Below are 13,576 nucleotides of genomic sequence, written 5' to 3' on the forward strand. Positions count from 1 at the left end.
ATATATATTAAAATGCATCTGTACAGAGAAATAATCAAGATCTTAAAAGTAGTTATCTGAGGCAGTCCCTCACCCAGCACACAATACACATTTATGGGGAACCTGGCATTAAAACATTGGAAAAGCCGGGCACAGTGGCGCATGCCTGTAATCCCAGTGGCTTTGGAGGCTGAGGCAGGAGGATTGCGGGTTCAAACCAGCCTCAGCAACAGCAAGGCACTAAGCAACTCAGTGAGACCCTGTCTCTAAATAAAATACAAAAAAGGGCTGGGGATGTGCCTCAGTGGTTAAGNTATATATATATATATATATATATATATATATATATATACACACACACACACACACACACACACACACACACACATGCTTGGCTTTCCTTGTAATATTTCTAGCAGTTTGAGAGCCAGAATTTAATCCCAGACACACTCTGTGAGAGTAAAACAGGCCTATGCTGGCTGTTTTCAAATACCAGCACACTTGAACAAAGACCCTGATGACTTGGGTCCAATAACCTGGGTCCAATCCTGGCTTGGCAATCCCATGACTATGTGACCTTGAGCAAGTGATTTCATTTCTCAAGGTCTCAGCTTTCTTATCTATAAAATTGTAAAATAAGGAGCTGGAGTGTAACCCAGAGTAGAGTGCTTGCCTAGTACATGTGAGGCCCTGGATTCAATGCCCAGCAAAACACACACACACACACACACACACACACAGTACAATAATAGTATTTATCTCATTGATTTGTTTTGAAAATTAAAAAACCTGTTGTGCTAAGTGCTTGACCTATCTCATCTTAATTATGCTTACAGCTAATCTAGTGCACATGGAGAAAAAGACAACCCTGTCTAGGCAGGTGCAATCCCACAGTGAGGCACACCACAACCTGGACTTATGCCCTGAGCTAGGAAACCTTGGGAATAGCCCTTACAACTGTGTACAGCAGTTCTGCCTATGGAGCAGGTATTTGTATATTTCTTTTTTCCCAAGAAGCAACTGTGGCTTAGAGAAGTTGAGCACATGTAATGGTAATAGGGTAGCGGGGTCACTTCTAACTTTCCTGTTTACTTAGGACACACCAAAAAGGCATCCCCAGTCCTTATGGCCATCCACCACCTCTATTGTGGACCATAAGACTTTGTCACCAGCTCACTAGTTTAAACCTCATCCATCCACAGTGATGGCAATCAAATCCTCTCTAGCATCTAACTCTTATAGATTACTGTCAATCTCTACTCTCTTCTCTGTTACTCTGATAATCATTTTTTTTTAAACTAAGGCATGTTATTTTGAAATAATTGGGGTGGTAGAAAGAAGGACAGAATTCCATTTACGTATCATCCTGACTTGGCAGTTTTATTTTTCCATGGTCCATTTAATACCTAGATAGGAAGGATTAAAAATATTGTGGGTCTGAATAATTCTTCTGAAGCTGTAAGATCAGTGTTACCAACAGATAGCTCAGTATTAGGCAGAGCAGATTCCAACTTCAGGATCTTTTCCTCCTCTTTATTAGGTGCCCATGAGTTTTACGTGGCTAGATGATGCTAGAGGAGTATGGATTAACTAAAGGTTCCCACCTTTCATTTTTAAATCCTTCTATTATTTCTCTGATGAACAGGCAGCACCCACTGCCTGCTGTGTCTCACACTGTGATTTGGACATGTGTCATTCTACTTGTGCACAGTGGGGAAGAAGTTACTGTGTGCTATATATGCACACTGAATGTGTTTGTGTATCTCCTGCATGAATCTGTGCAGTATGCTGATTGTTTTCTTTCAAAGGTGGATCACTGGGTAAATTGAGGTACTGTCAAGGAATTGATTTGTTCATAGAACACTGAATATAACTGCAGAAGCTTTCCAGTTATTCCCTGATTGAATGTAAGTTTCTGTTTTAAATGGTACGATTTCAAAGCATAGTTCAGGTTTGAAACAGCTGCAGCAAGCCAGCAACCTTGGATGGTGTGCACATCCCCAAGTGGCATAAAAAAATTAGCACACATTGAAATGGAAATTTTCTAAGTCTCAGAACCACCATTTCCCCAGCAAACCTCCCACCCAAGTGGCACCCAAATGACACCAAATGAAAGCCAATGAAAAGGAATGAACTTGGCCCATGCACCTTCAGAGGCCTAACTCAGTGCAGTTAGAGTGAACTAAAATTATTAGTTCAAGGTTAGATATTCTAACACCAATTCTCAGGTCTCAGAAGCCAGCCTAGCCTTGCTGCTGGCAGATAACCAACAGAGTCATATTTAATGTTTTAGACATGACTGTTAAATTTGGCCCAGTGTGAGTTTGTGTTTGATCAGACCTGTGAAAGTGGAGAAGGATTCCTGTTGGGAGGTCTGGGTTCTAGCCCAGGGACTTATAGGCTGTGTGACGCTGGACAAGCTAATCACCCATCAAGAGCCGTTTTTCTCGAAGGAGTCAAACCCTGTTCTGCTTGCCTTTTGGGAGGTGTGAAGATCAGATAGGATGGTGTTTGGGAACTATGAAAGCACTATAAACAACCAGGACAATTATGTTCTCGGACAGAACACCAAATTCTTTCTGCCTTCACTTAATTGTCCATTCAACTTACATACTGTGAGTTTTACCTATTCCTCATTCTTGCAGCAAGACCCTTTGAAAGTATTGTTAGAACTAGAATCAATATCTGTTTAGTTCCCCCTTTTAACCTTCACATCCTCTGAGATGAGGAACATACAGAAATTAAGAGGAAAAAGGAGTTGGGAGCCCAAAGGTACAAAGCATTCCCATCCTGATGTCCTGTCTTTCTTCTGTTACAGCAACATCTAAATCCAAAGCCAGCTGGGTATGGTGGTACACCACTGTAATCCCAGAGATTTGGGAGTTTGAGGCAAGAGGATCACAAGTTCAAGTTCAGCCTCAACAGTTTAGCGAGACCTATCTTGAAATTAAAAATGTAAAGGGCTTGGGATGTGGCTCAGTGGTAAAGTGCACCTGGGTTCAATCCTCAGTACCAAAATATACATGCATACATATATAAATACATACATAAATTCAAAACCAAAGATTCTGGTTGAATGTTAGGCCCCAGTTCTTCCTGTACCCCTCCTCTGGTCCCCAATCTCCTGAGTTCACCTCAAAGGTCAATTAGTTCATGTGTTGCTGTCCCAAGCCACTGAACACAGCTCAGAATTCTACATATTAGCCATACAGTATGTATTTGGTGAATATTTATAAGACAGGAAAATAAAAATGGAGGCTGAAATTGTTTTCTCCTCATCCTAAGGTTCTGCCAACACAAAATGAGAAACAAAACATCTGAGATGCCACTGCTTATGAGGCAAACCACTTTTTATGTATCAAAAAAAAAAAAAAAGGAAAGACTCTATCCATTAAAATATGACAGTGCTTCCTTGCTGTATCTATTATAAGACACACTTTGATTTCATAGATGTAAAATGTGAAAAAAAAATGTTAATCGTAGAACAGAAGAAATGCAATATTTCTTCTGTTTGGACCTGATACAATAGATTAGAAAACTTCAAACCATCTCTCTTTTTTTAATATTTATTTTTTATATGTAGATGGACACAACACAATGCCTTTATTTTTATGTGGCGCTGAGGATCGAACCCGGGTCCCGCCCGTGCTGGGTGAGAGCTCTACCACTGAGCCACAATCCCAGCCCAAACCATCTCAATTTTTGTCTCAGTTTCTTACATCTATGCATGTTATACAATCATGCTTTCATGTGGGTGGAAAGAGGTCATTCATTCTATTTTTCTCATGGGTACAGTAGTACAAAGTATGGCTTTGTGGGGTTGGGGCTGGGGCTCAGTGGTAGAGTGCCTGCCTTGTACGTGTGAGGCACTGGGTTCAATCCTGAGCGCCACATAAATAAATAAATAAAGATATTGTGTCCAAGGCTGGGGCTGAGGCTCAGTGGTAGCATACTTGCCTGGCACATGTGAGGCACTGGGTTCGATTCTCAGCACTGTGTATAAATAAATAAAATAAAGGTCTATCAACAACTAAAAAAAAAATTAAAAATTGTGTCTATCTACAACTAAAAAAATGTAAAAACAAAACAAAACCAAGTATGGCTGTGAGTATAGTTTGGGGTAAGGTAAGTGCAGACTATAAAATACTTATCTGAACAAAAGTCATCATTAATTCTGTGGACCATTGTTTGTTTCTTTGCAAGATTTTTAAAAAGTAAGAAATGTTCAATGGCATTTGGCACGTTGATTATATGCTTTTTGTTGTTTTATTTTGATGCTTGGTTTGACTGTTTTGTTATTACTATTGAGTTAATTCTACTTCAGGTAAAGCAACCAAACAGGGAGTTCCTCTTACACAGAGAAATTAAGCATGAAGAGGCTCACATGCTGAAAGCACATCACCTGCCTGGGCCAAATGTGACATTTTCGTTATGCAAGTGGGAATTCATAGTCTTTCTAGGCTGGGGTGGGGGGAGAGAGAAACACAGGGAACTAGAAATACAGCTTGTGTAACAATCCCTTGTAAATTTTTTGTGGACCAGCCCTTGCATTTAGAATGTCCTTGCTCATAAATTCTACAGTTTGGGATGAGAAAAAACCCACCTGTTTCTAGCCTGTTCTGTTACCTTGTTCCTCTGCTCCATCAGGATATTTTATACACAATAGCAAAGAAAGTGCAAATAAACACACAAAAAAATGTATTTTTAGGACCAGATCATGTCCGGGTGGAAAGAAATGATCCCACATTATTGTAGTTCTCTTAGGAGCTTCGTCAACATTTGGGCACCACAGTGCCTTGGCTCCTGCCAGCAATTCCCAGGCTGTTGCTGTGATGGTGAGTGTCAGCAACCCTCATGCTGGGCAGAAAATTGTTAATGTTTGATTACTGCTAATGCACTTTTGCCCACTGTTCTCTCCCCTGCAGTCGGAGTACCACTATGAGTACACCGCATGTGACAGCACAGGTTCCAGGTGGAGGGTCGCCGTGCCGCACACCCCAGGCCTGTGCACCAGTCTCCCTGACCCCGTCAAGGGCACCGAGTGCTGTAAGCAACCTTCCTGTTTCAGGGCCTCCCTCCTGCTCAGCTGTAACCTTCTTGTCCCAAGCCTCCTGTATCCAAGCTAGGCTCCTCCTGATAGTGCAATTGCCTTAAGGAATCAGATCTGTCCCCTAGTTAGTCCCCGTCCTTAACGCTGTTGAAATTGGTACAGAACTGTTATTTCATGGATGCAAACTGGGCATCTGAATCTTTTATTATTATTTTTTAAATCAGTCCCAGCTCCTCGAGAGGCTGAGGTAGGAGGATCTCAAGTTCAAGACCAGCCTGGGAAACTTAGGTAGACCCTATACAAAATATAGAAAGGGGGCTGGGTTGTGGCTCAGTGGTAGAGCACTCGCCTAGTATATGTGAATAAAAATAAGTAATTAAAGGTATTGTGTCCATCTACAACTAAAAAAAAAAAAGCTATTTAAAAAAATATAGAGAAAGGGCTGGAAATGTAGCTCAGTGGTAGAGTGTCCCTGGGTTCAATTCCCAGAATCATAAATAAATAGATACATAAATAGAATACCATCTGTGGACACAGCATGAGCAATTCCAGCCATGTGCCACCCAGATACTTGGTTTTTGTCAGCATTCATTTTCTTTTTGCCTGTGCATTTCTCTTCAATCTATACTCACCAGCCAAAATCGGGCATTTAGGGAACATTGATTGCTTTCATTCTTGAAAAGGAAGCCAGAGACAATAAATTTCTGCAGAGACAGACCTTAAAAATGCACTGGGCATCACTTCTGGGAAAAAGACTCTTCCTGACTGTGGATCTGACTATGTAATCAGGAAGGCAGTGGCTTGCCGCAACTCCTGGCCCTGCCTCTGTAGTGACAACTTCCCTACAATTGGTTGCTGTTTCTCCTCAACTGTTCTTTTAGGAATACCAGGGAAATAACAATAAAAATTAAGAAATTTTTAGAACTAAGGAATTATTCAAAGAGTTGGAAAGGAGACTTAAAAAGTCAATTTAGCTCATTGGCTGGTTCAGCAGGTAAACAACTTGTTAAATTTATGAAGGGATATTGCTGAGATCTGAGCAAAAGTGTGGTGTAATTAACAGAAACAAGTGAACCATCTTCAGTTAACTCAGGTTACCTCAGTGAGCTCCTACTATGTGTAAGCCCTACGACATTCCAGTGTTGTGTGAACCACAAAGATGAATAAGGCACTGTCCCTGCAGTCGGAGTACCACTATGAGTACACCACATGTGACAGCACAGGTTCCAGCAGACAGTCAGACAGTCATTCATCCATTCATTGTTTGGGCAAACCTTCATGAAGCTCCTGCGATGTCTGTGCCAATACTGAGCCAGCCAACCCCCATCAGCCCAGAGCCCAGTGGCTGGCAGAAAAATGCAATGAGTTAATACAGTGTGAGGAAGAATGGGGATTATGGATGCTTAGTGATGAGGAACAGCTGGGACGACCATTGAAGCAAAAGTTTGGAGGTGGAATCAGCAATATGCTCAAGGTAGAGCCTGGGACCCAGGGTGGAGTGGAGAAAGGTCTGTAGTGAGAGATCAGGCTGGAACAATAGATTTTGGGGAAACTGGAGGAGAAGATTCTGAGTGCCAGGCTGAGAGCTTAATTCTGTAATCAGTGTAGGAAGAGTACCTGATTATTTTAAAAAAGAAAACAGGCCAGGCACAGTGGCACACACCTCTCATCTCAGCAATTCCTAAGGCTGAGACAGGAGGACCCCAAGTTTGAGGCCAGCCTCAGGAACTTAGTGAGACCCTGTCTCAAAATAAATAAAAAGGGCTGAGGATGTAGTTCAGTGGTCAAACACCCCTGGGTTCAATCCCCAGTACAAAAGAGAGAGAGAGAGAGAGAGAAAACAAAGTACAAAAACAACATTTTAGGAAGATACCCTTGACCCCAGAATAAGCAAAAATATGAAACAGGGGCCTAGTCATGAGGGAATTGCAATGACTGAGTTAACAGGTCTCAAGAATCTTAATTAACATGGGAGCAGGAGAACCAGAAAGGAAAAGACAGAGGACAGAGGCTGAAGGGGGAAATTCAAGGCTGAAGGACCATGTATTACCATCAGGGGCCGGCATCCTCCTCCCTGAAGCATGCTCAGAATGGCTGAGGTGTCTCTCCAGAGGAATCAAGATTATCAGGAATGAGCCCAAAGTCCTGCAGCAAGTCAGAGCCTGCCCAACCCTAAATCTTTTTTATTTTTAAAATAACATCTTTATTGAGATACAATTCACACACCATAAAATTTATCCCTTACAGGGTAAATTTCGGTGGCTTTTAGAATACTTGTGACAACCATCCCCACCCTAATTTTGGAACATTTTAATCATGAAAAGAAAACTCATCTCATGGACAATCTCTCCTCAGGCCCCTTCTCCTTCCCCCACCCCCAAACAACCATAAGTCCATTTTCTGTCTCTATTACTTTGCCTCTTCTGGGTTGCATATAAATAGTATCACATAGTATGTGCCATGTCCCTAAATCTTAAGTGAGCCAAACTCCAGGATCCCAACCTTGCGCTGCTCCCTTTAGAATATCCTCAGCCCATCCACCCCTCCAGGGGCCACAGTGACCTCACCACCCCTCCTTTGCCCCTGCCCTGCTTTCCAGCCTTCTCTTGCAATGCCGGGGAGTTTCTGGATATGAAGGACCAGTCCTGCAAGCCGTGCGCTGAGGGCCGCTACTCCCTTGGCACGGGCATCCGGTTCGACGAGTGGGATGAGCTGCCCCATGGCTTTGCCAGCCTCTCAGCCAACATGGAGATGGATGAGAGCAGCGCAGAGTCCACTGAGAACTGCACTTTGTGAGTTTGCACACACCCCATGCCCTTTGGTGAAGAGGCTGCTGGGCACCCTCGGCCCAGCAGGGAGGAAGGAGGTGAGAAGGAAGCCAGGCTGCCAGGGGGAAGGCAGCAGTAGGTCCCCACAGGACTGTTGGAGGTGACTGCCACCTCAGTCTACTCTTAAGCTTACCTGTGACTGGCAGGCATTTGTGACAATGAGAAACATGAAGAAATAAAGGGGATAGTAAGGGGACAGGGTCAAATGGTTCAGTCTATTTAAAACAAAAACCTAATCAGATTTCCACTATGGAAGTTTGGATCAGCCAGTAAACTTCCTTGACTTGACTGGAACACAATGTGCAGCATATTGGATACCTTCCTGGCTTTTATGCTAACTTCTAAAACTGGTTCTGCCTAATCTGAGTTAATGAATTTGGGGGGAATAGAGTAGGACTAGAGCTTTGGTTCATGGTGGCTGAGACTTCCAAACCACTGGAGAGACCCCAATGACCAGAAAATTTTCTAACTCAGATGATGCTATTGACCAGTAGTTGAAGAGTCAGCTCAGGATACTTGGACAGCTAGATTTTTATTTCATATGGGCCTTTAATGTTCCAGACACTGTGCTGGATGCTTCACATACATTATTTTCTATAATCCTCACAGGTACCCCATGAAAATAGGTATTATGGTTCCCATTACAGAGATGAGAAACTGGAGGCTCAATGAGGTTAAGTGATCCACCTGTGTTATCTAGCTCACAACTGGCAAAACTGGAACTCAAGCCCATTCCCAAATTGTTGACTACCCCGTCCTGCCAACTCCAAGTAATATTTATGATGTGCAAGTGGGTACTAGGGAGTAAAAGGAGCAGGTGTTGCAAAGATGCAAAAAGCAATCATACGTTGTTTTTTAAAAAATATTGACAAGGACAGCTGCATGTGGTGGTACATGTGTGTAATCCCAGAGACTTGGGAGGCTGAAGCAAGAGGATTGCAAGTTCAGGGCCAGGCTAGGCAATTTAGTGAGGCCCTGCTTCAAAATAAAAAAAAAAATAAAAAGGGATGTAGCTCAGAGATAAAGTGCCCCCCGGGTTCAATTCCCAGTACCAAAATAATTAAATAAATAAATAAATAATAAATAAAATTTTAATAATATATTGACAATAAATGTGGGAGGAAAGAAAAGGGAAGTTTCTTGTACCCAGGAAATGAATAAAAGGGACTGAAGAACTGTGTTGCAGTTAAGTTTCTAAAACTGGGAGCAATGCTTCCCATGCCTGTATTTAAATATCCCAGAAGAAATAAGCCACAGGGTGGACATTCAAAAATCCAATTTTGGTTATTTTAGAGTTCAGTTTTATGTGTTAAAATTATAAGCATGATAATAAGAGCCAGAGCCAGAGAGGATACAAGCCAGAAAAAGAGAGAGAACGTGTGGGATTCAGAAGACCAATGCCTATCTGAATCCCAAGACTGAATGTCATTTGATCCTGGACAAGGTACAAACCTGGCTCAGTCAGTTCCTACCCATGCAAAGGAAGCGTTTCTCCTCTCTCTGGGGCCTGTGCTGAGAATCCAGAAATCATTACCTCCTAGCAAGGCAGAATGTGGGCCGGTCAATACCAACTTGTGGTTGCAGGGTTCAGAGCCAGGATCTTAAGGCATCCCACAACATCCCTGGAAGGGAGGGAAAGGTTGTTTCTCCTCTGGATAAATGGAGAGGAAATGGCCACCTGGAGAGGTTTTGAAAGGCAACAATTGAGCTGGTAGCAAAAACCCTAGTGGCTGTCCTGTTCAACCTGAATCCGGTCCCCTTGCCTCCAGCCTAACCCAAGCCAGCATCACCTCCTGCCCCACTGCCTCCTCCATCCTAACCCAAGCCAGCGTTAGTCACCTCCTGCCCCACTGCCTCCTCCATCCTAAACCAAGCCAGCGTCACCTCCTGCTCCACTGCCTCCAGCCTAACCCAAGCCAGAGTTAGTCACCTCCTGCCTGCTCTGCCTCAACACCTCACAGCTAGTCTCCTGCTTCCACTCCTTGCCTTCTCCAGGCCACATCCATCCAGCAGCCAGATTGATTTTAACACACAAATCTAACTACAGCATTTTCCTGCTCAAAACCCTGGTGCCTCTGTAACCATTGCTCTTGGGGCGCTGTCCATCTGGCTTCTGCCCTCTGCCTTCTGCCTTCTGCCCATTTCCCCAGCCTCTCTCAAGTACTCTCTCTCTCTCTTTTGCAAACTGGCAGCCTGGCTCCTCCCCTCCTCTGGGCCTTTGAACAGCTTCTCCACCTCCTGTCCCTTAGCTGACTCCTCCTTACCCCTCATGTCTCTGCCTAAAACTCACTTTCCTCAAAGAACCAATCCCTTCATATTACATATTCTTGCATCACCTTGTAATTCTTCTTATGACATCTAGCACAGTATGATTAGTTAAGTTTCTCTCCTCAACTTGGAAGAGAATATAAGTTTCAAGTGGGAGAGGATGTGGTCTGCTTGGTTGTTGCTGTGTCTCTTCAGCATCTAACCCTGTCTGGCACAAAGTGGACCCAAAATAAATCATTGGGAACAAAAGAGACCAACTGAACAGGGTCTCCGTGGCAGGCCTGAGATTTGTGGGGAGGCTACAGGGTTCCTGGGTAGATGTCTCCTGGCTGCAATGCTGGGAACAGCCTGACATCAGCAGCCAGGAAGGCAAGAGGGAGCAGGAGTTAGGGGGAGTAATAAAAAGGGTGTTATATGTGGTTAAGAAGGAGACAGAAGACCAAATACTGAGGGAAAGATAGATGTAGACATTAAAAAGATAGCTGGGGTTGTAGCTCAGTGGTAGAGCACTGACCTCACGCACGTGAGGTCCTGGGTTCGATCCTCAGCACCACATAAACATAAATAAATAAAAATAAAGATATGTGTCCATCTACAACTAAAAAAATATTTTAAAAAAAGGTAAACAAATTGGACATGCTAGTGCATACCTATTATCCCAGCTACTCAGGAGGCTGAGGCAGGAAAATTACAAGTTCAAAGTCAGTCTCAGTAACTTAGAGAGACCCTGTCTCAAAACGAAAAATATAAAGAGCTGAGATGTAGCTCAGCACCCCTGGGTTCAATCCCCAGTACCAAAAACAAACAAACAAACAAACAAAACCCCATAAACATTAAAAATGAAAAACATGTGCAGATGGCAGCTAAATGACCTAAGGCAAGTTTCCTGATCACCTCTGCCCTCAGTTTTCTCTTCCTAAAAACTATGATAAAAATAGTACTCTTCTTAAAGAATATGGTAAGAATGAAATGATACATGTAAAAGAATTTAGAGCAATGCCTCTGGCTCTAGAAATCAATCAAAACATGTTGTTATTATTGAATGTGAGATATCTTCACCAGGGACCACTCAGACAAAAATCAGAATTGTGATGCATTTTGCAAATGTAACCCACTTATGGCATCCTTTTAATTATTCATTAAACCTCAGGAGTTATTTATAGCTGATGTTGTGGAACACATTAAATGTCTCTTTCAACAAGGAGAATCAATGCCATTTGGTTAGCTGGGGCATTTTGAATGAGCTCAGTTTCTGTTTCTGTTTTGAGAGTAATACTGATCACGGAAGAGCCTGATATGCCCTGTTATTATGGCAGACACAAGGGAACCCTGTGGATTAGTTTAAGTTTCCTTTAACTGGCCATTATTAAGCAGTTGGAGACTTGGGCTGGTCTCAGACAAAGCAGTGAAACAGTGGGATTGTCTTTGATCACCCTTCCCTCATATCCTCTGTTTAATCCCCCCTAGTCCTCCCTAGGTGCCAGGCCCAGCGCTTGATGCTGGGGATACATTAGTGCACAGGTAAGTTTGGTCACTGCCCTCAGAGAATCTACAGGCCAACTAGGAAGACAGACAATTGAAGAGGAATTAAAGTATGAGCAGAAGAGGAAATGTGGATTGCAAATAAACTTCAGAAAAGATGCTCAACTTCATTAGTAATCAAGGAAGTAAGAGATAAAGCCCAGTTAGGCGCTCATTTCCTACGACATCATATTGGCAACAATTTTAGTCTGACAGGTCCAAATTGGAGAGGATGTGAAGCAGCAGGGACTCTTTTACACTTCTGGTGGGTGTAAATTGATCAACCATTTTGGAGAACAATGTGGCAGTAGCTGGGAAAGTTGGAGGCTCTACCCTCAAGCATCCCACTCAGACATGTGTCTAAGGACACAGAAAAAAGAATGTTCATAGTAGAGTGTGCACAAGAACAAAAGATTGGAAACAATCTAAATGTCCATTAGCCAGTAATAAATATGGTAAGGAAATAAATAAATATGGTAGAATCATATAAGGGATTATTGTATGGTAATGAAAATGAAAAGAAGGGCCAGGAGCATAGCTCAGTGGTAGAATGCATGCTAGGGAAGGCTGGGGTTGTGGCTCAGTGGTAGAGCACTTGCCCTATTACATGTCAGGCACTGGGTTTAATCCTCAGCACCACATTAAATAAATGAATTAAATTAAGTTATTATAAAAATTATTTTTTAAAAGAATGCATGCTTAGGATGTACAAGGTCCCGAGATCAATTTCCAACACACACACACACACACAAAGTGGGGGAGAGTTTCACTTTAAAACTCTCCCCTCAAAAAGTACATTTCAGAGCATAGAGGTATGATGCTATTTATGTGAAGTTTAAAACCAAGCCAAATACTATCATATGATATATCGTGTAGAGACACATATAAAGAACTCCATGGGATGTTAAGTACCACATTCAGGAGAGTGGTCCCTTGGCAGTGGGGAAGGGATATGTTAGAGGAAAAGGGATGAGACTGGCCAGGGGTGCCCGGAGGCTTCTGCTGTGTGTATTACTTAAGCAAGGTGCTGAACTTGTGTGCTTATTATACCTTTATATAGGCCTTAAATAGTTGATAATATATTATAGATAACTGAAGTGGAATGGGATTATGGCTATGGAGAAGGGAAATAGAAAATTAAGACACGTGTAGCAGAAACAGAATCAAGAAAGACTTCTTAGACTAAGTGGCATTTATTCTAAATCAGCAGGAGAAATTAAGTAGAGGGAGGGAGGGAGGAAGGAGGGAGGAGGAAGTTCGTTTCAGGAAGAGGGCAAGAGAAAATTTGGCAAAGGAATTGAGAGAAATTCTGTGAGCTGAAATATAAGGAGTGGGGCAGGAATGTACACCCTGTCCTAAGGGCAACGAGGAGTCAGTCAGAGGGGAGTGTTTGAGCAATGGTGTGGTCATATTCTCATTTTAGGGAATGTCTCCTGCCATGGTGTGGAGAGGGATTGGAGAGGCAGGACAGGATGTGGATGAGTTTGGAGGCTGGCTCAGAGAGGGTATGGTGGGAAGCAGGAGGGTTAAGACAGATTTAGGAGACAAAAACAGACCTGACAAGACTAATTTTCTCCGGGGTTCTCTGCCTTCCCCTTCCAATAAAAACCATTCACATGTAGCATCTTAAAGTGGATGTTTCCAGAACAACAGCTGGACTAGACTGGATGAACTTCTGGGTTCCGAAGACTATACGCGTCTACTGACTTACCTTGACAGATTCAGGGTTAGGCCAACCTGGGTTTGAATCCCAGCCTTCCCACTTGATGGCTTTGTGATATTGGGCAAAATACTCACCAAGCCTCAGTTTCCCCATCTGATAAATGGGAAAAAACAGCTCTTCCTCTTATTGACAAAAAGAAATCATGACTATAGAGCATGTCGTTCCCAGACCTGGGTGATAGTAAGCAACTAATAAACGTTTCCCATC

General features: G+C 42.8%; 1 protein-coding gene across 3 annotated transcripts in view; it reads left to right on the forward strand.

The window, feature by feature from the left end:
- Elapor1 (endosome-lysosome associated apoptosis and autophagy regulator 1) overlaps window positions 1–13,576 on the forward strand; it is an 84,695-nt gene that overhangs the window by 40,819 nt on the left and 30,300 nt on the right. For all 3 annotated transcript variants that reach the window (XM_048815103.1, XM_048815102.1, XM_015505121.2), the window contains exons 2-3: window positions 4,905–5,025; window positions 7,629–7,821. In XM_048815103.1, the coding sequence (XP_048671060.1) occupies window positions 4,905–5,025; window positions 7,629–7,821 (314 nt within the window). The remainder of the gene's footprint in view (window positions 1–4,904; window positions 5,026–7,628; window positions 7,822–13,576) is intronic.

This window comes from Marmota marmota, unplaced genomic scaffold, assembly GCF_001458135.2.
Source record: "Marmota marmota marmota unplaced genomic scaffold, marMar, whole genome shotgun sequence".
NCBI lineage: Eukaryota > Metazoa > Chordata > Mammalia > Rodentia > Sciuridae > Marmota > Marmota marmota.